Source organism: Pygocentrus nattereri, chromosome 2, assembly GCF_015220715.1.
Source record: "Pygocentrus nattereri isolate fPygNat1 chromosome 2, fPygNat1.pri, whole genome shotgun sequence".
Lineage (NCBI taxonomy): Eukaryota > Metazoa > Chordata > Actinopteri > Characiformes > Serrasalmidae > Pygocentrus > Pygocentrus nattereri.
The window spans coordinates 6,089,296-6,115,531 of record NC_051212.1 but is presented as its reverse complement, the minus strand read 5'-3'; the positions used below and the strand labels follow the sequence as shown (position 1 = coordinate 6,115,531).

Below are 26,236 nucleotides of genomic sequence, written 5' to 3'. Positions count from 1 at the left end.
CTGCCTGATGACTGAGACGCTGTTTTATGATAGTTTTTTTTGAAGATTTTGGCCTAAAACATATATGTAAACTCCATTCATGGTGGAGGGAGACATGCAGGCTGTTATGAGGCAAAATAGTCCCCAAAGAAAACTGATTATTCCAGATTTTCCACTATTTTCCATCATCAACATCCCATATAAAGCTTGTGTAGGTTCTCTGGTGGTTCTGGACGGTAAATAAAGTGTCTATATCTGTGTTGTAGTCATGGCGACGTCTGGTTCCCATCAACACCACTGTAAAGACGTCTGAACCACTTCACACCGAACCCCTCTGAATCGGTAGAATCCCATTTTAATTTGTTCCAACGTTAAAAAACCCACCCACATGAATAATCAAGGGCCTGATGTTCTCACTGTAGCTCCACACAGCCAATCCATACCTATAATGAGGTATACTATACTAAATATTATAAATTATGATTTTTCAGTGACACATTGTCTGTAATGACGATGAACTGACCAAAAGAAATGGCCCAAAATGACGTCTGGTTCCATTGACTTACACTAGAAGTGAAAAAGGGCCATTAGAATCCATTACCTAATGGAAACAGGACCATTAGAAACCATTATCATTAAAACATCATAGTTTTGCTTTCTTTTGGCTTCGTGGTTTCCAGTAGAGACCACTAGTTTCCCTTTAGATCCCAATAGGAAACCATCAAAGGCATTTAGAATCAGCCACTGGTCACCTGTTACACCATCAGGGTTCTTTACACGGTCATATCAGCCACGTTAGCCTCCACCTAGGAGCTGTTTAGCTGGCCCGGCGATTTCACAACACGGACTATTTCAGCCTCTGATGCAATCGTGCGCGGCGCAGGCACACGGCCCCTCATTAGTAGGGCGGTCGCCCTTCGGCTTGTTGCCGTGGAGACGGCGGAGTGAGAGGCGCGCAGCGGGAGAGAAGTTACCGCTTCTGCTCCTTTTAACGGCAGGTAAAAAATAACACTTTTATTACAGATTATTGTCCCGCTTTCTCTGTCCGGTGGCTGCTTGTTTCTCGACTGCGGTCTTTGGTTTGTGTCGGAAGCGCGGTTTGTGTCCGCTTCGGAACATTTTTAAACGTCCGTGTAATACGACGGCGCTAGCCGAACCGAGCTAACGGCGGTCGGCTGCGGTGCCCGGATGTTAACTAGCGGACAGCGACCTCCAGCTAAAAGCCGTTAAACTCCGCAAATGTTACGAGCCGCGGTTAATCTGGGCGTTTTGTGCTGTTGGTTGTGGTCGTGGGCCACTTTTGTGGGGGATAAACAACGGACTGGAGGTTTATTAGGCGGTGTAGTGAATGATTAGCAGGCCTTCGGTCCTTCTCCAGCGTCTTCTTCGAATTTTCCCGTTCCACCTTAAATGGGGCGGTAGTGCGGCTCCGACGCTTCGGCGCCAGAATGTAGCTGCCGCGCTGTTTAAGGTGGACCGGTGAAATTCGAACAAGAACCATGGCGAATAGGCAGCCGAAGCTACGTTAGCGCTAACGCTAAATTCGGAATCAAAATAAACGATAAAAATGCGCTTTCACCGGCAGCGACAGTCGAATTTCTGCTTAATATCTCGCAGACTCGGTCCCTTTACTCTACAGTCATGGTCTTATACGTTGGCCTGCTTCTTAAATGCCAACTAAAACAGAGCCTAGCTTGGCTCAGCCTGTCGCCGGCTCGCTGTAACGTTGACATAACCTGCGTTCTGGTTTCGTGCGCACTGTGAATGTTGTCTTTGCAGCAGCTTCGAGAGAGAAGCTGTCGCGTTTATTTCGCTTTTCTGATTATTTTAATGTGTTGTCTATAGCGCTTAACGTTAGCTGGTCACCTGACCGGTTTATTTATGTGTCTGTAGCCTACTTTGCTCATCCCAGACGCAAAATAGAGCCCAAAACATGCCCAAATATTCACTCCTCTTAGGCTTGGTGGGCGATTCCTGGCTCATCCGGATGAGCCGAGCGCTGAACACAACTACGCCAGACCTGCTTAGCTGTCATTTGGCCCTACATAAACAACGATTCGCGTCAAGAACGAGATATTTTCCCGCTTAACCTGTACAGTAGGTGGGTTTGACGTTCCCAGAGGGTTCATATGAGTGCCTGAAAAGCCTGAACAGTGTCAGAGCTGCACTAACACGAGTTAATCTATAAATATCCCGGGACTGTAATGGCTACTACCGGCTGAGAGGTTGGTGTGTGTGCACGTACAACTCAGCCGTATGAAGGGACGCACACACGCAGGCTACAAGGGCACAGGGCCTCACTGTATGATTTTTATTTATTTATTTATTTATGACTGCGGTTTACAAATGGCTGGTTGCAGTTTGTCCTTCTTGCTCTCGATGTTGATCTGAAGGCCGGTAAAATGTGTGGGTGCACTGCAAGTGACCACAGATGTGGGCTCCTTCTATTTGCCCACTGAAAATGAAACTAAAATGAGACAGATAACCAGGCTTGTTCCCCTTTGGCGCATTGCTCTGACAGTAAAGTTCCTTATCAGGCTTTGCTGGTGTCTTTGAGCTTTACCCAAAACGTGTCCGCCTCACTGAGGGACCGGCACGCCCACCGGTGACAGCTAAACAGCTCTCCTGTTCAGGGCCGCCGGACAGGAACACTAGAGGAAACAGATACTCTGGTATGGGGAAATGCATACTTCTGTGTCGAGAAATAGGCTGCGTACTTTGGCTGCCGCACTCAAAGCCACATTTTTTTAATTGTGTGTTTTAGGTACGTTTCGGCATGTAGCTCTGGTTCGTCTGCTGTAAGCGAAAAAGCTGGTTGGACGTCATTGCAGCGTGGGAATGTTTCTTCTCGCTGTGAGCACCTTTTTTCCTGTAGCACATGTAAAATCAAAGGTTTGAAGAATAGCTGGAATTCTGTGCACTGGAGAAGAGAGTCTTTTTCACCAAAAAGAGAGCCCTTTCACCCCCTTCACTGTTGTCGGAAGCAAACCTCGTATCTCCGCTTTCAAAGTTTTTCAGTTTTTGACATAATTTACCCTGAATGGACCAAGACAAATGACCCAAAGTTACTTTGAAAAAAAGCCTGGTTCCATTGACTTGCATTAAATGTAAAGCATTTCTTTTCCTTCTCCTGTGAAGTGCGAGGTTTTCCTCCGACGACAGCGATGTTGTGATATTGGTGTAAAATTAGACGCTTTATTGACATATTGGAAATATTGGTGGTGTGTGCGGTGCGTGTGTCATCACGTCTTAAACAATTAGTCTATTTTGTATGTACACAAAAGTCATTAGTTGAGATGATGTTGATATTATGGGAGGTGCGGTTGACATTAGAGCTGGGCAATATGGAAATGTAATGCTGCAATACCTGAAGACGTCTTCATGATGCACAATATTCTTTTAGTTGGAACAGGAAAAAAGAGCCAGTGTAGTGCTACATTTAAAAAAAAAATGATATATAAAATATACAGACACACACATATTGGCTCTTTTTAATGAAATGCACAGTTGGTCAGTGTTCAAGCACTGGCGATGTACACAGTATGTTCAGAAAAGCGTGTTGCGTTTGGACAGAATTGATCATGATAAGGATTTGTACTGCCATACTGCCCAGTCCTAATCTGAGACCTAGTGGTTTTTAAAATAACTGAACTTCTATGCGCTTGGGAAGAGTGTCTTTTTCACCAGAAAGAGATGTGTCCCTGTTCTGAAAGCATAGCATGTGATCTTGCGGTGAAAAGAAGTGGCCATGATTCATTGGCAGATTTGGAAATATTGGTACTGTGTGTAATTCATGTGTGCAGTAAAATTAGTCGATACGCCGGCGCGTCGCAAGAAAATTCAGGGAGAACTCAAAACTCGGCGAAGGATGGATCTCCTGAGGATGTGAGTGAATTATCTGCTATCGTTATGTTTCATCAGTATAATGTAGATTTTGAGAGGACGTGAGATTTGTGTGTGGCGTTAATACGTAAAGGCGTATGACGTGGTGTGAAAAACGTACGACCCGATGCCGCTGACGTTCAAACGATTTTTTTCAGGCTTTATAGGGGGGCTCACAGCAGCGCAAAGCTCGCCGTATTTGAATGTGTTTTTGTTTTACTTATTTATCTATTTTAGTGTTACGTAGTGCAGCTTCAAACTGACGTTCAGTTCTGTTGACTACATACAACATGTAGGACGTCAGGAGTAGAGGTTGGCACTATGGTAAAAAATATAACGTCATGTTTCTTGGAGACCTTTTCACAAAACATGATCACAGTCATGATGTCTTGGTTGGTAAGTTGGTGCTGACAAAAAGCCCCAGTAGTGCCACAATTTAAAAATATGATAAAATGTGTTTTTTGTTTGTTTTGTTTTTTTGTTTTTATGGCTGCACCGTTATTTTAAGCTGTGATAGAAGTGATGTTCTCTTTGTAATAAAACATGCAGTTTTTAATAGAACCCTGGACCCTTGTCCTGCGGAACGTAACAGATGGTTCTTCAGGGTACAGAAGGAATTAAAACCCAGGGCATTGTTTTCTATACAGTCATTGGAGTTACATAATTGGCACAGTATTGATATGTTTTTTTAAAAAATGTATTTTTTTGTGCTTTTTGCTTGAGTATGAAGTAAAGATGTCCCGATTCAGTCCAGCAGATCAGGATCGGAGCGGATCCAGGCATATTTAAATGATCGGGCTTTTGGCTTTGTTATCCACAGCCTTTGTCAGTGAGGTACAATTAACAGGACAAAACGGAAACTTTGTCACTTTTATGATCTACGGTAGAGCTTTTCAAGTTTGATTAAACAAGCCACCTTTCAAATGGCAAGCTTTACACTTCAAGTATATTTTTTGCCACTAAGCCTGAGCGGCATGCCACCGAAATTATACACAAAACACCTTCCTACAATGCTTTTCACTTGTAGCTAAGGCTCTGCAATGTCAGCATTTTCACAGCGTGGTGTGTGTCGCAATAGAAGTGTCACAACAAGATACGATAAGGTGACGGAAAAAAACACCAGATGTACATCAGGCTTTTTTGTTTACCCTAGTTTTTTTTTTTTTTACAGTGATAAGGAATGAATAAGGTTGGAGAGAACGATAATGCATTTAAATGCGTTTTTATTTTTTTAAATTTAATACAGAAATGGTGACTACATTGTGATAGGAAAGCGTTCACTCTTGAGGTGATGATCAACAACAAAGCTGTTCATTAACATGGACCACATATCACACACTTCACACTAACAATGCCCAACAAAGAGCAGCTCTCCAAATGTAAATAGAGTGCCAACCACAGCAGGCTGCGACCGTATAACTCGCCTCAGCCGCAAACCAACCTCGTCTGCGAAAGTGAAACGGAGTACACAAATAACGAGGATCAGGGTCGCTCGCGTCTTAACAGCCAGTAAACAATACTCTACTCACTCCAATTAGCTTCCTTCCAGAGGTGGACAATATGGCAAAAATAATACTGTTTTACTTCAAGAAATTTTCATTTTTCAGAGGAAAAAAGAGCCAGTGGTGCTACATATTTAAAATACGCCTTCTAAAACCGGGAATCCGATGATTTTTCTTCAGTATTTGCCACTAAATCCTGTTAAATGGCATGATTTCTGCCCCCTTTCTAATGAAATGTGCAGGGTCGCTGTCTACAAGTACTGATGATACAATATCTTCAGAAAATGTTGTCATATTGCCCAGCCCTGCTTCATTCTGTGCTGTTTCTCATGATCACACAGTGTGTAGAAGGTACAGTATGATCTATAGTATGCCAGTGTTCAATAAAACAGTAACCCACGAGAGGCCATGCGCTACTGGGATTTTATCCCAGGGTGGGTGAAGCAGAGAGCCTGAAAGAGGAGAAGACCTTTTTGTCGTATGACAGTGAACATATGGTAACAGCACTGTTTAGGGCGAGAACCTTGGCTTTATAAATACTTTCACCAAGTTGCCACCGCGAGAACCAGTCCAGCGGCTCCCTGCTCCCTACATGGTGCACTACGTAGGAATTTAAATACTGGAGCCTGCAGCCCAACAGAGCAAAGTAGAGCCAAGAAATATTCGTATGGGATTCAGACACATTCACCCTTAACATATAGTGCACATAGCTAGCACACTGTTTAGGGGGTAGGGAGCCGTTTGAGAGTTTGACGTGACTTCTGACTGAAGCGCAGACATTTGAAGCATGTAAGACATTCAAGTGACATTCTTTAGACTTTTATACTGCGGAGAAACGTACAGTGAAACATGTTGTAAGCACTTTAATTCAAGCCTGTGGTATTGGTGATGGAGTTGTTTAGCATGTGAGCTATATTTTAGCCTGTTAACTGACCAGCCTAGTTTTAGTAAAAAAAGTTGTCAGCTCCTCAAGTTAAACAAAAAATGGGTTCGTTCTTCATCACTACAGTCAGTGGTTCACGCAGCATTTTGGAGTCAAAGATTATTCCGTTAACAGCATAAGGATTTTTTTGTCATATGTTATAACGCAGTTATGCAGAGTTCAGTTGTTGTGAGGTGGTCATAGGTGTGTGTATGTCTTGTATTTTACAGTGGCTTTCAACGCGGCTCAGCCATTCGGATTTTAGGCCTGGAACTATCCGTTTTGTAATACCTATCCAATAATAATTTCAGTGTACAATTATTTTGCCAAGCGTGTAGTTTGCTGACCGTAGGCCAAGCGTGACATAGAGCTTTTTAAATACGTCAGCACAAAATCCCCAGATCCCCAGCACCGACAGTCCATGACTGTGGTGTCCTTGAGCAAGACACCTAACCCCCAACTGCTCCCCGGGCGCTGTGGATTGGGCTGCCCACCGCTCTGGGCAAGTGTGCTCACAGCCCCCTAGTGTGTGTGTGTTCGCTAGTGTGTATGTGGTGTTTCACTTCGCGGATGGGTTAAATGCGGGGGTGGAATTTCCCCGTTTGTGGGGTTAAAAACTGGATATAGTGTAATATTGTAACAGATGGTGATAAAGTGCGATACTTGCTCAATTTTAAATAGCAAATTTCAGTGTGTGTCATTATTTTGCAGTTGAGCTGATTCTGATGGAACTGGATAGTGCATCTGGTTTGCTGCCAGGTTAATTAAACTAGCTTGTTTTGACAGAGCAGTCGAACGTTAATTATACTGCAGCTGAACGCTAAAACACCTGAAATGACCGCTGTAGCCAAATCATTGTAAACTCAAACTGAGCTAATGGCAGAACAAAATCCCTCATATGATCAATCATCTTTTAGCTCTTCAAGATCAATACGTCTTGGCCTGACACTGGAATTTTTACAGTTATTACAGAGCACTTCTTTTAGTGCTACAGCCCTCACACTCTGCAGCTCTGAAATAGCGGGATGGGTAGAATAGTGGCTTCTACTGTTATACCGTGGATCAGATGTATTTTATCTGTGTTTTTCTTTCTGTCAGGTGATTCCTGGAGCCAGCTGTCCTCCAAGATGAAGGTCTCTGATTGAAACAGAGCATGCTCTGTGTTCTCCTGTAAGCTGCCAGCTACCAGCTGTCCTAACCATGCCTGAAGATTAGAGCACCTCTCCTACTAATATCATAAAAAATAATAAAAAAAAAAAATTCTACATGCACCTTCATGTAGGCCTCTCCTTGTCCGTCCAGCCGGAGTGAATCCTCTCCCCTTCAGGCCTCCTTCCGCCCCCTCTCGAACCTACCCGAGAGAATGCCCTTGCACTTAAGAATGGCTCCCACCTAAAGTTCCATGCGTCCAGTCAGCGGAGAGTCGTCCGGTCCTGCCCCCCCTGAGAGCGTATCGCGGCCCTACCCCGTGCTGGGCTCGCTGCCCCCCTCGGAGATGTCCCTGCTTCAGTCTCTGGGCCCAGTGCAGAGCTGGCTGGGCCAGGAGCTGGAGAAATGTGGCATAGATGCGATGATCTACACCCGATACGTCCTCAGCCTCCTGCTGCATGACAGCTACGACTATGACCTGCAGGACCAGGTATGGAGGTTTCCTTTGGTGGCTTATTCCTAACCTTTCAAGAGGGCCAGTATTAATGTATTGAGTGAATTTTGACATTGTTTTCTCTTTATCTTAATTGAGTTTTGTAAAATCTCTTCAGGAAGATGTTCATGTGAAAACTTAAAATAATCCTTAACTGTAAGTTTAATTTGAGGTCAGCATATTTTGACAGTTGCAAATTTTTAAATTACAGTTTTGAATTTAGCCCATTTAATTTTTAACTTGGGATAGACACTGTTTTGTGCAAGTGGCCCACTGACTTCACAGTTTTTTAGCATGTAATTATTTATAAATTAGCTTACATAGAGTGCTATTTATTTTATTCTAGATGAGAATACAGTAGTCCAAAATGAGTTATAAAATCACAGTTTTATTAAGTTAAGCACTTCATCTTTCCTCATCATGAGATGCAAACAACACAGTTTGAGAACATGACTTGGCTCTACTGGCTTTGTTGTCTCCTCCTGTGCCTCATGGAGGCGAACTGAAGGAAAACTACACTATGTGTGTCTCCTAAAAATGAACGGTCTCCTTTTTGAAAAACTTACAGTAGCACTTCTTCTACAGCCCACATGTCAAACACAGGGCCTGCAGGCCACATCAAGCCCACTGCGCAATCCTATCTGGCCCACAAAAGTACTTTAATGTTTTATTAATATTAGCTGTTTCGCAATGTGCTGCACTACAGTCCCCAGCATGCACTGCAATGTAATGTGCTCCTCAATTCCGCACCAGCCATATTACCAAAATGCATTTCAGCTACAGTTTAACCAACATAAACACACAATGTCAGCTCAGCAGCTCAGAAACTGACCCCAAGTCTTAATGAACCTGCAGCAAAGAGAAGATGCCAGGTGTCTGATTCAAGCAAATGGGTAGGCTTAAAAGACTGAGCTCCTGGGAACGTTTACATTTTTAATATTTAAAGTGTCCGTGTAACATTTCAAGCTCTACTACAAGTGTCTGCATTTTACTGTTGCAGTTTTGAATAAACAATGGCCAGTTTGGGTTATAGCCCAACATTAATTAAAGATGTGATTAAAAACTTTTTTTTCCATAGATTTGACGAGATTTTTTTAACATGGCCCTTTCACTGGTTAAGTTTGACGGCCCTCTTCTAGAGTGTGAACATTTAACAGACGGACTCCCAGTTCAGTTAGACTGCAAACTAAGTCAACATCATTAGCAACAAAAGTAAAACGATGTTGACTGGTATTTACTGTCTCGCTGAATTGGGCGTCTGTAAACTTGTGTACCATTCTAATGATCTTTGCCTCAACAAATATCAATAATAAACTCGGTGCTCTACGGAAGGCAGAGAAAAGTTATTAATAAGTTAGTTCTCTTTCCTTTCAGCGGTTCTACACTGTGATCAACACCTGACATTTATTCATGAATTTGTGATTTTATGTTATCAGTTTGTTGGTGTCTTGAAGAGTCACTAACTGTTCTACAGCATACCCCAACGGTTTGGTAACTGCTCAGGTTCAGATGAATTTTGCGCTGATGTATCTCACTGTGTGTACTTTAAAGATGGTGTGAGATTAGCTTAGGCTGCAGCAAAAAGGGTAGCAGCTTACAGGAAGATCTTACAAGCTCCTCCCCAAAACACAGAAATAGATTCTTTTGCCACTTGAGTGGTGCTGCTTTGCTGTATCTTCATTAAGTTTACACAATGTTGTACACATTTTAGTCATTATCAAACTAATGATGCCAACAGAAAAAAAAATACTGACAGTTTTTGGGGCCTGCAAGATTCACATGCATCTTAAAGTTTTCTTGGCTTCATCTTTAGTTAACTGGCTTTAAGTGAATACAAGAGGGAGCTTTATCATGCTGCTAGGTGGCCTAATGTTACTGGAGCGTCTGGACTGGAAGAAGAACCAAGGCTGAGGATCCTTGTTACACTGTTTGTGGCTCACTTCTGTCACTAGCTATTCTCAGAGCTTGTGTAGGAAGCCAAAATTAGGATTAATAGTTAGCTGTGCAAACTGCTGCCACACTGTGAATTTAGGTCTTAAAGTTTTTGTTAGTTCTTGTTAAATTGCCAGTGTGATTGAAGTGACCTTGAGTTTTCTGAATGTGTCTGTGCAGGAGAACGACATCTTCCTGGGTTGGGAAAAGGGAGCGGGGAAGAAATGGGGGAAGAGCAGGAGGAAGGGTGGGACGGACCTTAGTCTGGAGGAGATGAAGAAGCAAGCCGCTGTACAATGCCTGCGTTCTGCCTCGGACGAAGTAAGAGTTTATGCTCCTTGACCAAAGTATTGTTCGCTTTGAAGTGACTCCTAGTTTGCATGAAGTTTTCCCCCATTCTTAATCCAGCGTTGCAACTTATACATATAAATTATGCCGTGTATCATGGGCCATTAAATAATATGCCTCTTATGTCCATTCAAATCCTGTGAAGCATTATCAGTAGCTTAATTTGTTAATTCCACCAATAGTCAAGTTGTGCATGTAACGGTAATGAAGCAATAAATGTATCTGGAGTATTTATTAGAGAATAATGCTGACATTGCCAGTGTACTTTTAAAAGAGTGTTTTAAAAGGTAGGGATGTTTAGTCACTTGTGCTTCCAGTAGGACAAAAAAAATAATAATTTTATTAATATATGGTTTAGAATTACTTCTGAAAGTGTCGAGAAGCAGGGAAAACTTTTTGTGAGTAAAGTGAAACACCTAAAAATACAAAATTCTTGTTTTTCTGATTGTGGAGGACCGCTTGAGTTGGTAAGTTGGCAAGTTGGCAGAAATTTGTAAATGAAAATAAATAAATAATAAAAAAAAACATTTTACCAATACACTATCCACATCACAATGTTTTGTTTTTCAGATTTTGAAAAGTTAGTGTCACATAAAAAAAATGCAAACCCTACAAAAGCTGTGTTTACAGTAACTTTTATTCAGGTGAGCTGAACTAAAGTTAAACGGGATTAATTACGCTCTCCGTGCAATAAAACATGCAGTTGGTCCACGTTCAAGTAGTGATAATATCCATGATGTGCTCAGAAAAGCATATTGACATTTTATCGTTAGCGGGATGAATTCTGTCTTATTGCCCAGCCTTATTTTGTGTATTATTAACAGATCATTGAGATCTTGTTTGTTTTATTCAGATTAGTTCTGATGAAAACATTGTTCATAGAAGGGTTGGGATGGTAACCGTGACGTTAAGGGGAGGGCCTGAGACTTGAGAATACGAAGAAGTCCTCTTGGGACTTTTTCACCGCTCAGTTTCAGTACATACTTCTTTCACACACATACTTCTTGTCAGCTGCTCAATATCATCACGATGATTAATGAACTGGCAAAGGACCACAGAAGAAACTTTTCTTACTGGCGTGGTACGAAATGTCTGTTTACTAATGAAACTTCAGTTGCTTTTGTTTAAAGCTTCTAGAGGTGTTGAATGGTCTCGTTTGGTATGTGTTTGTGAGTTGGACAGTTTGTGAGTTTGATATGATTGTCCCCAAATAAACTAGCTTTAAACAGGGCTTATTTACACACAGTTCACTATTGTGGGATTTTAAAACCTTTTTTTCTATAGAACAATATTGTGTTGCCTGATGTAAACACTGCTGTTTGCAGTGTTTTCCATGTTATATTGACAGGCCTATATTTTTATCTTTAGCTTTCTTGTATCTAAAATTAACACGGGCATGGGTGAGCATGCTCTTGCTTTTAATAACAGCTCATAGCTTTTCAATCTTCCCTGTTACAGACATCTCTTTTACACTTATGTCAAGTGATATCTTTTTAGGTTTGTGCTAACTTGCACTGAACGAGCAATTTACTGATATGCTATTTTATTCATTTTCTTTCACAGAACTCTGGAATCGAAAGCTTGGTTGAGGAGCTTTGCTCCAAATTGAAGGACATTCAGAATAAACAAAAAGGTTTGTTGCTCTTTGTCTTCCGCTTGCAGTTTGGCCTAACGTGTCCACAAGTAACAGGGGCTGTGTTGTGCATCAGAAACCTTGCTTAACTATGCTTCTGTGATTGTCTTCAGAAAAGGAAAAGCAAGCAACTAAGAAGTCTGACGAATCTCAGTCTCCTGAATTAGCTGAATCACCATCCTCTAAAGACCAGGTGGAAATGTAAGGGATTTCTTTAGTCTATTTTATGAGTTGGCTCTGTTTAATATCTCTAATAGCTGTATTGAATTTGAAGTCTTGAATTGTGTATAAATACTTAATTTAAGTGAAATATATTTGTGGATCTTTCTTATTTCTTTAAAAGGTATTATGAAGCCTTTCCACCACTCTCAGAAAAACCTGTTTGTCTTCAAGAGATAATGACAGTATGGAACAAGGCTAAAGCATGCACGTATTCCAGCTCATCCTCATCTGCTGCCCCTCAGACAAGCACAGACACATCCTCCCCAAAAGACTGCACCAGTGAAGGTGAAGTCTTCAAGGACAAAACGCCTGATGCATTGAGTGCCACCACAGCTAATGAGAAGGCCCAGCAGCGGCGCAGCAAGAAAGAAAAGGAGAACCGATACCATGGGGGTGCAAGTGGGGTGTCCGATGATCAGGCTGCTTTCCAGAGCAAGAGGCAGGCCAGAAACCGATCTGATTTGGGGCACCGTCCCCGATCCTGGTCTTCTGGCTCCAGTGAGGGTGGCTCAAGCTCCAGTGGTAACCAAGGTGACACAAAAATGTCTAATAGCAAAGGAGTCCGGATTAGACACAAGTCTCGAGAGGTTGGCAGCAGAAGCAAAAAGGGGCGCAACAGTGGGCAAGTCAAGCTGGCCCTTAAGGCTATTGACAAAGAAGAGCGTAGAAACATAGGTAGCAGTTGCAGTGCCACCGAAGGCCCTTCAAAGCCACAGCAGCACTACATGAAAAAAGGCAAGAGGCCATTAAGGGAGATTCGGAAAGATCCCAGCTGGGCTGAGGCGAAGGAGTCTGGAGGTGAGGCTACTAACAATAAGGAATATATGGAAGAACCCCTTTGGTACACCGAGCCCATCTCCGAGTATTTCGTCCCCTTCAGCCAGAGTAAACTTGAGACAAAGTACCGAAGCAAACCAGAATCCCCCAGTGACCTGGCTTCATCCATTGATATGGACTGTCTGTCAGAGAGGGTTCAAGGGATCTGCATCGCTAACTCTTTTTTTCAAAGGGCATACCTTGCAGCGGGTACATTTGTGGATGGGCACTTCGTTGAAGTGTCTGGTGAAGGAAATGAGGAGGCCACTGAACTGAACGGGACCTCAAGCTTCCCTCCTCCTGAGGATGGTCAAGATTTAGATGATGAGCATCTGTCTGAATTCACTCACTTCTATGAAGTTGATATATATCAATCCATATTGGATCCTAGTGCCTCAGATGCAGTACAAGAGAGCCGAATCTTAAACATGATTCGGCAAAAGAGCAGCGAGCCGAGAAACATTGAGACGGGGTGTCACATAGTTTTAGATGGCCTTGAGCTGCAAGGGGAAAGTGCAATAACGGTGGATTCTCTGGGAGCTTTGGGAGCTGACGTGACCCTCACGCAAGATATGGAAAACATAGCTCATGTGTGGGAGTGCTGCTCATCTTCTAGTTCTGAGGATTTGGAAGGAGAAAGCTGTGCAGGTGACTCTCCAGGTAGACTTTCCCCAGTGTTGGGCAGTGCGCCGTTTAACATTAACAGGCTTCCTGGGGCTCTCGGGGAACCTCACCTTCAAGAAGCCAGTGGAAGCACGTCTGCTCTAAACTCCTGCTTCTCACTCTTTGAGCTGCAGTGTGATAGCTCTGCTTTCCCCTTTCCCTGCGAGTCGCTTACACCGAGTCGCGACGATGTAGATGTAAGTAGCTGTCTAGATCCCCTTGGAAACAAACAGTCCCGTTTGCTAATTTGGACCAAAAACAGTGCCTTTGATGAAACTGAACACTGCTCTAATCTGTCGACAAGGACCTGTAGTCCATGGTCCCACTCTGAGGAGACGCGCTCAGACAGCGAGCAAATCGGTGCTCAGGTGGATGAGTTGGCTCAATTTGGCAGCGAGGAGGTTAGCTGCATAATTCCTCCAATCCCAGCTTCATATTTGGAGGAAGAAATTCTTGATTTTTTGCAGGAGAACCCAAGTCACCAGCAAGACGAAATGAGTGTAGGCACAGTGTCCAACCAGACCTTCAACAAGGTGTCTAAATTGGAGTCTGTTTGTGGAATTGCATTAGAGCAGGATGAAAGCAAACAGTACAACACTGCTTTGTTTTCAGATGATGCAAACCAACAAAGTGATGATTACAGCTCAGGAATAATAAAAGACATTTGGATGGCTATTGGAGACAGAGATTGTGTATTAGCACTTGGAGTGGAGAAAGCAAGTGAGAACTTGTTTTCAGAGGAGACGCCCAACTACCAGTGCTGCTGTCTTGATGTTGAGGTGAAGGGCGAACCTGTCCAGAAGAAGGCTGTGCAGCGTTCAGAGTACCACCTGTGGGAGAGTCAGAAAGAGGACCAAGGACTGGCCAAAAATAAAGTCTCCAAGATAGATGGAGGGGATTATACAACACCTGCTAGACCTTGGGATGTTCATTCGGATAAGGACAGCACGTCGTTTATTCTAGGAGGAGTATACGGGGAGTTGAAGACCCTAAGCAATGACAAGGAATGGACTGTGGTTCCGCCTGGTGACACTTGTGGCAGCTTGTTGCAGTGTGCAGCAGCCTCCTCTGATGTGGTAACCATTGCAGGGACAGATGTGTTCATGAACACAGGCAGTTGCTTTGCTCCCGGCCATAAGCCCCTCTGGAGACCTTTGGTGTCCTTTGGACAGAACGATCAGGCAAACAAAGGGGCAGGGGATGGACTGAATAAGGGATTTTCTGTTATCTTCCATGAAGATTTACTTGGATCCTGCGGAGGCTACTGTGGAGAGGAGCAAGGACTGGATTACCCGTTTTCGTCCTTGGATCTGAATAACCCCTTTTCTCAAGTCCTGCATGTGGAATGCTCCTTTGAACCTGAGGACATGGCTTCGTTTAGCCCAGGGTTTAAGCCGAAGTCTATTTTGTGCTCGGAATCGGACAACGAGCCCTTCTGTCCACGGTTGTACGGCATAAACCGTACTCAGTATCGGGCCATCCGCATATCCCCAAGGACTCACTTTCGGCCCATATCTGCCTCTGAACTGTCTCCAGGTTGGTGCAGTGTGTCAGACGCAGAGTCTGAAAAAGAGGAAATGAGTCTTCCCATTCCAGGTCAGACAGACCCTTTTGATGATCCACAGGCAGATCTTAAACCCCTGGAGGAGGACGCAGAGTGCGAGGGCCCTTACTATGGGAAGTCTGAACTGGAATCTGGTAAATTCTTACCCAGATTAAAGAAGTCTGGCATGGAGAAGAGTGCCCAGACTTCACTGGATTCACAGGAAGGCGGGGGTATATCCCTGCCGACTGCAGAACAGGAGATTTGCTTAGACTGTGAAATTGCAGGTGTATCTGCAGCAGTGTCCGAGGCGAGCACTCATGTCGAAGTGCCGGCGGATACGCTTCAGAAAGACGAGCCCTGCACAGAAAGGGAGGCTTGCATGTGCGACGGGACGAGCCAGATTCTAGAATTCGGAAAACCGTATGATATGGTTCAAGAGTTGCATGAGGTAAGTAAACAAATGGTTTGTTTGTGTGACCCAATGGTAATGTGAGTGGATGTCATTCACCAACCTTTCTAAGAACAAATCCCAACCGATTGGGATTTGTTCTTGGAAAGATCAGAATCTACACACCCTTAAGAGGACAAAGGTGCAAACAGTTCTGCGGTTTAAGAACACATCATAAATCTAATATAAACTTTTTCTCAGGACCTTTCTCAAGGACAAATTTAAGAAAAAAGTTTTGAAGATACTGGTGAATGAGGCACTATGTTACTGTGCGTAGTTGATATCTACGGATGCCAAATTTCCAAAACCTTCATAGCAAGAAGATTTCCATGATAATCATGGGATTTTCAGGGGAGTGAACATGAGCTGATGGCCGTTAATGATTTGCTTCCGTTGGTCCTGTCAAATGAACAGAGACCCTGGAATACAGATGAAAAGAAGGATGAAAATCTGACCTTTTGAAGGTTAACACATTTCCTTCATATGTTACTCTATTGATTTTCTACTTTATCTATTATACAGATTCATTGTGCTATGGTAGAAGATGAATCAGGGTCAGCCTCAAATTAGCTGATAACCAGATTTTTGTCCCCCAGTTATGTGCTTGTCAGATGAGGGTGTTATGAAATTTCCAAAACTATTAATCGAAATTTGATATCTATGGTGATATTTGGGTAACACCAAGATGTGAGTGGTTGCTTCTACTACTTGCTGTAATGCATGAATTGAAAGCCCATAATCCCCTGTGTGCTGACAGCCATGGACAGCTCAACTTGAACCACTTTTACACGTAAACCAAGAAGGATTAACATGAGCTAGTCTCCCTGAATCTTTCACTTGGAGCACTACAAAAGTTTCCAACGGTTTCCTGACCTCTGAGTGGTTGGAAAACAAGGTACAGAACAACGGGTTAAGCTCTTGAGTTGAGTCACTTTGTCCAGACAGATTTTTTTTTTTTTCCCCTTCCCCAACACCACTCTTGCCCAGGCCACATCACTGACTTTAAAGACAGGAGTCACTTTATCACAGTGGTGCAAATAATAAAAAACACATTCGTATCAGATATCTGAGTTTTCCAGTATTGTAGTTCATGAACAAAAGAGAGTTAAGAGTTATGGTGCTAAAGCTTGCTTTTTAACGGCTGGCAGGATTAACGCTGATCAGATTAGCCTACTTCTTGCCTGGCCAACTCTGCTACCTTACAGACCTCTCAACTCCAGTTATGGAGACTCCTTTGTATTACATTGGCTGTACCAGGGCAGGGAAAAAAACAAAACAATGCAGTGCAGGTAGAGTTCTGGGATTGGAGTTGGGAAAACACTGATGTAACATACTCCAGTTCCAGTTAATCAGCACCCTTTAGTTACATCTGTGTTAGAGTCAAGTGTGTAGGAACTATGCTCTGCAGGGTGGCACATCACCGGTGATGGGTTTGGCTGGCCCTAGCCTACATAATACCCCGCTTGTGTTTTTTTTTTTTTTTTTTTTTTTTTTTTTTTTTTTTTTTTTTTTTTTTTTTTTTTTAACCTGCACGCTCCTCCAGTCCTGAGACTTTTCTGTTTTCAAAGCTTAGTGGACGCTGCATGACTTTAAAAATGTGGGAATACCTAAACTGCTCACTACATGATGTCTATCTCTTGTGACCTGTAGTTTGCTGATGTGGTAGTGTGTACAAAACACAAGCATTTGCAGGTGAGGCTCAAGCACTACATGATCTTTCCCTTTGAGAGCTCTGTGGCAGTCATAGTCTTTTCCCTGTAGACTTTCCTTCATATCCTCAATCCATACAGAGTGCGAATGGCCATTGGCAGCAAAGGCGGAAGCTGCCATGAAAATTCTCCCAGAGGCTCAAAACCCAACCGTGGTGGTGCTGCGCAGCAGCCTCGGTCAATGTTGACACATTTTCTACAGTAACCCCTTCACCATGTTTCTTGTTTTGATTGCTTGTCTGTCAGTATTTGAGATTATTCTCTCATTGGCTGCTGCTCATCTCTGCTCCTACTACTACATCTAGCCGGTGCTCACTCAGAGAAGTTATATTTGAAAATATTGGTGTGTCTTCTACAGCTCGCAAACTGGGAAAACTGCACCGCCGAACAAGCAGTCATCAAAAGCACTGAGCATAGTCTGCAACAGGTAGATTGGGGCTAAACTTATGTATGGTACACTCTGTTCAATTATATCTAGAATTATAAGAGCTTTATGTGCAAAGCTGACAATAATACACTGATGCAATGCAATTTAGTAAAGTTTTCCAACAATGGAATGTGATCAGTCTTTATTTAAACTCTTAAGTACATTGAGGGTGACGCCCATTTACAGTGTAGCTGAGCCAGTGCAGAGACCAGGGATTAAAAAAATTAATGTTGACACGTCAAATACAAAAACAATCATAATGGTAAATTTAATAGTGTAAATCGGTAAAATTTGAATAAACTGTGTTAAAGGTACATTGTTTTCAGCATGCCCTTTTTGACCTTGCCTCTTAAGGTTTGAAGCATCTATATTGTCCAGGTGGAAGCTTGCAGGAAAGCATGACGGAGAGGAGCAATTTGTTTCTCAAGTATTTTTAACGAATAATTTTTCAGGCGTACTGGCACTGCATTCTTTACAGGGTGTAAAAGGGAAATTGCATGCAGTCGCAGTGTGGTCACTGCACAAATGTGTGGTCATCTTCCTGTCCGACCGTTAATAATGCTGGGAAGTTATTTGTAGTAGGAATCTTATTTGATTTAAAAGCTATTCATAGACCCACATTTCATTGGTTTTTCATTACAGTTTCTTTGTCGCCCAAGTAGTTAGTATGTACAAAGTTAAGCGATACTTTTTTTAATCCCACAACCAGGGAAATTCCACCCGGATTTAACCCATCCGTGAAGTGAAACGCCACATACACACACTAGTGAATACACACACACTAGGGGCAGTGAGCAAACTTGCCTGGAGCGGTGGGCAGCCCTATCTACGGCGCCTGGGGAGCAGTTGGGGGTTAGGTGTCTTGCTCAAGGACACCTCAGTCGTGTACTGTCAGTGCTGGGGATTGAACTGGCAACCTTCTGGTTACAGGGCCAGTTCTCTAAACACCAGCCCACGACTGCCCCAAATGCGTTGTGAATGCAGTTAATTACCGGAAAATATTATTGATTGATTTCTGATATACGTGATGCGTTAGAATACTGTCATTATTCTTGTGGCATTGGGTAGCTAGTTAACCTGGGACTTTTTGTTGTGAAGCTAATTGTTGGCTTGGTCTGTACTGTACTATCCTACATAATAGCTACTGATTTTCAAGCTGCATTAAAACGTTGTGAATTTGAACACAGTCATACCGCAGCACATGTGACCTAAGCCTGACTGATAAATTGATTTATCAGTACCAGTGAATATGTTGGCACTAATGTGCTGAGAATCAGCAACATGGACATAGACAATAAGGCAAAACTTGTGGTGAGAATGTGGTGCTGCTTGTGAGCCCAGTATGATTTAATTTCCCCTTTTTCAAAAACTTGTGACAGCAGTACAGGCTGAAGTGGTGCACAAAACAGAAACCAACCTACAAAACATTTTGGCCAGTTGTGTACCCAAACTATGTTTATAGCATTCAAAGCTTTGAGTTTCTGCTGTTTGAGTTGAAAGTGATGAAATGAAATGATGGCATGAAAGATGAAATGATGACGTGAAAGTGATGTTTTTTGGCTTATAAATTGAGAAAATAAAATCTGTCAGTCATTGGCTATCAGCTGTCAGAATTAGCTTTTTAAGATTGGCATCCTTACTGGTCATTAATGTTTGTGTGGCAGCCCTAAGTACGATTACAAACTCTGCTGCAGTGACAGGGCCCACCCAGCACTGGGGTGGTATGATGCAACCCCTGCTTCATTTATATCTTTCTCTTTCTAAGATTCCTTGAAATGTGTTTTACTCAAGGTGCAAATCCAAATTCATGATGAGTGGCCCTCAGAAAGACGAGTGTGGTTGACTTGAAACAGAGCTAGTTGGTGTACAGTAGATTAGATTAGATTAACTTTGTTGTCCCACCAGGACAGGAATAACATTAAGAACCTAATAGCAAATGTTCAATCCTCCAGTTATTTGTGAATAATGAAAACACAAAAAAAATGGAAAGTCGCAAAACTTGCAGTATTTGGGTGTTTTTACGGCAGGATGAGGTGGGAAAAGTTAGAACATTGCTAAAGCCAGAATGCAAAAAAAAAAGGTGATGGAAAAAGGGTTTTCCCCATAAACAGTGACGTATCAAGCCGTAAGAAAGAGACGATTGCCCCTACAGATGGTCAGAAGGTGGCAGTTAGCTTTTCGAAGGTTGCTTTTGATGTTCTGAAATGCCTGATCCAAAGCTTGTTTGGGCTGGAGGTTAAGGAACCAGCCTTGCAAGTTCGATCCCCAGAGCCGACAGTACATGACTGAAGTGCCCTTGAGCAAGGCAACTAACCCCCAACTGCTCCCCAGGTGCCGTGGATAATTGCGGAGGTGAAATTTCCCCATCGTGGAACTAATGAGGGTCACTTAATCACACACAGCGTTGTGCCAGAATTATATGGTGCGTTTGCATTGCCAGATGCAAGGCAGATTGTCAAGGTGGCACAGAGAATTCAGACCTGTTTGATTGGGCCGCTGCTCGTCATCTCTGAGCTGCAAACGTGGCCATAGAAAGATGCCAAATAGTTGTAAAGGTTACTCTACTTAAACCAAAAACTCTTCATCTTGCTTGTTTTGGTGCAACTCCTAATCATGGCAGTCTGCGTCTTGGATGGATGGAAACTGAATTTGCTTAACATTTGCGAAACATTTGAATGGAAACCTGGCTAATGTCTGAACGGGCAAGTACTTAAACTACACTAACCACTAATCCTAAGTGAGAACAGCATATTTCTGAATATTAATGTTAACGGTGTGTTTTATTCACTGTTTATTGTTTACATGTTATTCACAAACCTCTTCCTAAGTTCTCATATGTGCTCTTGAGAAAGGTCCTGCACTCTCAGAAATAAAGGTACTGGGGTGGGACCCTCAATAGTCCATCTCAGTACCTTTAGTCAGGGAACACAACTGAACCATAATCCACTGAAATGATCTGTTCTAAGCTGTACTGACTCCACACCCCGCCTCGCCTCGCCTCCAGGACTTTTATTCTGCTGTTCTGTTTTAAAACATTCGGTTATGAAAAGGAACAAATACCAACTTTTCACCTGGAAAAACTGATTTCAGGTTCACAATCAGACCTTAAAACCACTGTAGAACGTTTGAGGGAACATTTGTTTGCACCTTGATGAACGAAAAATGTACTTGAAGTGCAGAACTGTTCTCACCTTTGCATTTTTTTTTTTCCACCTTTGTGCTCTACAGTGTGTGTAGATTTTGTTCTTGCTTAAGAACAAATCCCAAATAAAGCACTGGTGAGTCAGAATCTTCATGAAAACATAGGCCTAAGCGGGTTTAAGAAATTTCGTCTTGAGAATGTGTTTTTTTTTATTTATTTATTTATTTATTTTTTGGTTGGTTTTTTTTTTTTTTTTTTTTTTTTTTTTTTTTTTTTTTTAAAGCTTGAGTGAATGTTACGGATGCACTAGTAATCATAAACTAGAAATTGGGACTAGAGCTACTTGAATTATCATTATGGAGAAACATTTCTATTTGTATACAGTATTACAAATGCAGTAAAACGAGTAAAATTTAAACGTAGTTACCCAGTGTTGTCCCAATGTTCTGCTCTGCTAGAGTACAATGAGCACGTCACCAAAGATCAGTTTGAATTATTGGTTCAATGTGAGCATTTGTCCTGTGCAGATCATTTCTTTTAAACGATTGTCTGCCTTAATCTTAAAGAAAAATAAAAACTAAAAACGGTCAGTTGTGGGCTGGAGGTTAAGAAACCAGCGATGTGACCGGAATGTCGCCGGTTTCATCCCCACGGCTGACAATACGTGACTGGGGCACCTAACCCCCAACTGCTCCCCTAGCGCTGTGGATAGGGCTGCCCACCGCTCTGGGCAAGCTCACTGCCCCCTTGTGTGTGTGTGTGTGTGTGTGTGTGTGTGTGTGTGTGTGTGCGCACTATTGTGTATGTGGTGTTTCACTGCCCGGATGGGTTAAATGCGGAGGTGAAAGTTCCCTATTGTGGGACTAATAAGGGTCACTTAACACAATCATGTCAGTAGTGATCATGACTGAGCTTCTTTGCTGAATATACTGAATGCGTTTGATGTGGTTTTGTGAAAGCATGTCATAGAGATCCAAAGGAATCCATCCGTTTGCAAGGCACTTTATCATTTCAAGAAGTTTTTTAAACTGACATGAAACGTTTTTTTCTCTAATGCACTCTTTCTTTTTCTAATCTGCTTCATTCCTTAGTTTCCCCTGTTGAATTTTGGAGAGCAGAGTGTGAGGAGTAGCCAGCCGGAGGAGTGCTGGTGGCAGAACACTCTCTGCTCATCCATGTTTTCAGGGTCTCAGTGCACAGGTAAGAACACACAATAGCAGTCTGAAGCACTGTTGAACCTGGGTTAGTTTTATCCAGGGAGTTTCTGTAATTTAAGTGATCTGTGATTTTCATGTAGTTTGTAGACTCTTGTGTAGTTTTACGGTCTGACGGTAATAATTGTGGAGTGATTTTAATCCAGTATGAATCTGCAGTGTGTGTAGTTTTACAGTCTGACTAATAATTGTGGAGTGATTTTAATCCAGTATGAATCTGCAGCGTGTAGTTTTACAATCTGACTGTAATAATTGTGGAGAGATTTTAATCCAGTATGAATCTGCAGCGTGTAGTTTTACAGTCTGACGGTAATAATTGTGGAGAGATTTTAATCCAGTATGAATCTGCAGCGTGTAGTTTTACAGTCTGACGGTAATTATTGTGGAGTGATTTTAATCCAGTATGAATCTGCAGTGGGTGTAGTTTTACAGTCTGATGGTAATAATTGTGGAGTGATTTTAATCCAGTATGAATCTGCAGTGTGTAGTTTTACAGTCTGACTGTAATAATTGTGGAGTGATTTTAATCCAGTATGAATCTGCAGTGTGTAGTTTTACAGTCTGACTGTAATAATTGTGGAGTGATTTTAATCCAGTATGAATCTGCAGTGTGTAGTTTTACAGTCTGACTGTAATAATTGTGGAGTGATTTTAATCCAGTATGAATCTGCAGTGTGTAGTTTTACAGTCTGACTGTAATAATTGTGGAGTGATTTTAATCCAGTATGAATCTGCAGTGTGTGTAGTTTTACAGTCTGACTGTAATAATTGTGGAGAGATTTTAATCCAGTATGAATCTGCAGTGTGTAGTTTTACAGTCTGACTGTAATAATTGTGGAGTGATTTTAATCCAGTATGAATCTGCAGTGTGTAGTTTTACAGTCTGATGGTAATAATTGTGGAGAGATTTTAATCCAGTATGAATCTGCAGCGTGTGTAGTTTTACAGTCTGACGGTAATAATTGTGGAGAGATTTTAATCCAGTATGAATCTGCAGCGTGTAGTTTTACAGTCTGACTGTAATAATTGTGGAGTGATTTTAATCCAGTATGAATCTGCAGCGTGTGTAGTTTTACAGTCTGACTGTAATAATTGTGGAGTGATTTTAAACCAGTATGAATCTGCAGTGTGTAGTTTTACAGTCTGACTGTAATAATTGTGGAGTGATTTTAATCCAGTATGAATCTGCAGTGTGTGTAGTTTTACAGTCTGACTGTAATAATTGTGGAGTGATTTTAATCCAGTATGAATTTGCAGTGTGTGTAGTTTTACAGTCTGACTGTAATAATTGTGGAGTGATTTTAACCCAGTATGAATCTGCAGTGTGTGTAGTTTTACAGTCTGACTGTAATAATTGTGGAGTGATTTTAATCCAGTATGAATCTGCAGTGTGTAGTTTTACAGTCTGACTGTAATAATTGTGGAGTGATTTTAATCCAGTATGAATCTGCAGCGTGTGTAGTTTTACAGTCTGACTGTAATAATTGTGGAGTGATTTTAATCCAGTATGAATCTGCAGTGTGTGTAGTTTTACAGTCTGACTGTAATAATTGTGGAGTGATTTTAATCCAGTATGAATCTGCAGCGTGTGTAGTTTTACAGTCTGACGGTAATAATTGTGGAGTGATTTTAATCCAGTATGAATTTGCAGTGTGTGTAGTTTTACAGTCTGACTGTAATAATTGTGGAGTGATTTTAATCCAGTATGAATCTGCAGTGTGTGTAGTTTTACAGTCTGACTGTAATAATTGTGGAGTGATTTTAATCCAGTATGAATCTGCAGTGTGTAGTTTTACAGTCTGACGGTAATAATTGTGGAGTGATTTTAATCCAGTATGAATTTGCAGTGTGTGTAGTTTTACAGTCTGACGGTAATAATTGTGGAGTGATTTTAATCCAGTATGAATCTGCAGCGTGTGTAGTTTTACAGTCTGACGGTAATAATTGTGGAGTGATTTTAATCCAGTATGAATTTGCAGTGTGTGTAGTTTTACAGTCTGACTGTAATAATTGTGGAGTGATTTTAATCCAGTATGAATCTGCAGCGTGTGTAGTTTTACAGTCTGACTGTAATAATTGTGGAGTGATTTTAATCCAGTATGAATCTGCAGTGTGTGTAGTTTTACAGTCTGACTGTAATAATTGTGGAGTGATTTTAATCCAGTATGAATCTGCAGTGTGTGTAGTTTTACAGTCTGACTGTAATAATTGTGGAGTGATTTTAATCCAGTATGAATCTGCAGTGTGTGTAGTTTTACAGTCTGACTGTAATAATTGTGGAGTGATTTTAATCCAGTATGAATCTGCAGTGTGTAGTTTTACAGTCTGACTGTAATAATTGTGGAGTGATTTTAATCCAGTATGAATCTGCAGTGTGTGTAGTTTTACAGTCTGACTGTAATAATTGTGGAGTGATTTTAATCCAGTATGAATCTGCAGCGTGTGTAGTTTTACAATCTGACTGTAATAATTGTGGAGTGATTTTAATCCAGTATGAATCTGCAGCCTGTAGTTTTACGGTCTGACTGTAATAATTGTGGAGTGATTTTAATCCAGTATGAATCTGCAGTGTGTGTAGTTTTACAGTCTCACTGTAATAATTGTGGAGTGATTTTAATCCAGTATGAATCTGCAGCGTGTAGTTTTACAGTCTGACTGTAATAATTGTGGAGTGATTTTAATCCAGTATGAATCTGCAGTGTGTAGTTTTACAGTCTGATGGTAATAATTGTGGAGAGATTTTAATCCAGTATGAATCTGCAGCGTGTGTAGTTTTACAGTCTGACTGTAATAATTGTGGAGTGATTTTAATCCAGTATGAATCTGCAGTGTGTAGTTTTACAGTCTGATGGTAATAATTGTGGAGAGATTTTAATCCAGTATGAATCTGCAGCGTGTGTATTTAAACTTTAGTAGTGTATTTTTATCATCTTAAAGCTTAAAGACCTTGGATATTTTTAGACCTAAAGTGAATAATAGGCATATAAATGATCACTATTTATTATTACTGTTAATATTGTTGTTATTGTAATATTCTACTGGGTTTCTGTATTTGGAAAGAAGGTTCAGCTATAAATGCACGTGGTGTTTTTTTTTCCGTCTTTCTTCCTTCAGGAAGCAGTAACATATGACTTTGCTGCTCAACACAGAGGCATGGCGACGCAGAACCTGCTGTAATGCTTCAGCCGTTTGCTTTCTCCTCCTCCGCGTCCTGTTTTTTCACATGAACCCAGCGGAGGAGGAGGAGGAACAGGAGCAGGAGCAGGGCCTTCATCAGAACAGCAGACCCCTGGGCCCGCAGCGTCCAGAGGAAGGCCTCCTCAGCCGACCCCCCCTTTGATACTCGTTCAGTTTGAGTTCACCTCAGCCCTCTGTCAGCACCATCAACCAAAACAAACTAAAAGAATGGGGGGGCTGCCTACCGATGTTCTACCCGAGGGCATTTATTCTAGATTTGTTTGAAGTCTGTGTATTCCAACGTTAATCCATTTTGATGACGAAAAAAGTCAGTTAGATGATACGAATGATCTTTAGTTGACAGTACAGAGTCAGGTGATAAGTGATCTTCTACTTGAACCCCAATGTAAGGTTTCTTGCTAATCTTTTTCTTTTTTTTTCTTTTGTTTGACCTAGGATAACTAGAGCTGTGGTGTCCCACTGATCGTGCATGTGGCTGTCACGCTAGTTCTCACTCCTAACCGTGTAACCGCTCTATGACCTAACCGTAACGTCCACCAAAAACAAGGTCGCAAGAAAAAAGCCCCATGACCTCATCCTCTCGTTTTCGTCTTTTCTCTATAGTCGCGGCGATTCCTTTACTCTTCACCGTAGCGCGTAGAGCGTAGCAACGAGTCGAGGCGTGGCGTTCCTTCCATCTCACGAATGCAGCCGGTTTGACGGTCTCTTATGAAATATCTTCCCATCTTCCATCTTTTTTTGAAAGATATTTCTCAAAATGTTTTTTTTTTGTTTGTTTGTTTGTTTTTGTTTTTTTTTTCCCTGAAACTTTAGTTGTTTTGGTTTGTGAGGTAGGAAATATGCACCAAACTTTTCCCAAAACGCAAAAAAAAAAAAGAAAAGTATTAAACTGTAACGGGAAAGGAGACGGTGTGCCATCAGTTTGGAAGTTTGAGTTCTGTGTTTAACAGTTTAGGGTACAGATGTGTATCTACTATCCTTCAGGCGTTCGATGCTTCATAAAAATATAAT

The 26,236-nt window shown here is 41.8% G+C and overlaps 1 protein-coding gene across 3 annotated transcripts; it reads left to right on the top strand.

The window, feature by feature from the left end:
* The first annotated feature begins 913 nt into the window (after window positions 1-913).
* On the top strand, window positions 914-26,159 carry kiaa0232 (KIAA0232 ortholog). Of its 3 annotated transcripts, none has more exons than XM_017685050.2 (8): window positions 914-977; window positions 7,384-7,924; window positions 10,040-10,180; window positions 11,771-11,840; window positions 11,954-12,041; window positions 12,184-15,535; window positions 21,905-22,013; window positions 25,142-26,159. In XM_017685050.2, the coding sequence occupies exons 2-8, from the start codon at window positions 7,688-7,690 to the stop codon at window positions 25,156-25,158; spliced, it is 4,014 nt and encodes a 1,337-aa protein (XP_017540539.2). In that variant the 5' UTR covers window positions 914-977; window positions 7,384-7,687; the 3' UTR covers window positions 25,159-26,159. The 3 variants fall into 3 exon arrangements, with proteins under 3 accessions (XP_017540539.2, XP_017540540.2, XP_037388523.1); XM_017685051.2 differs by lacking the exon at window positions 914-977 and adding an exon at window positions 2,744-2,832; XM_037532626.1 differs by lacking the exon at window positions 914-977 and adding an exon at window positions 3,813-3,864.
* The last annotated feature ends 77 nt before the right edge of the window (window positions 26,160-26,236 follow it).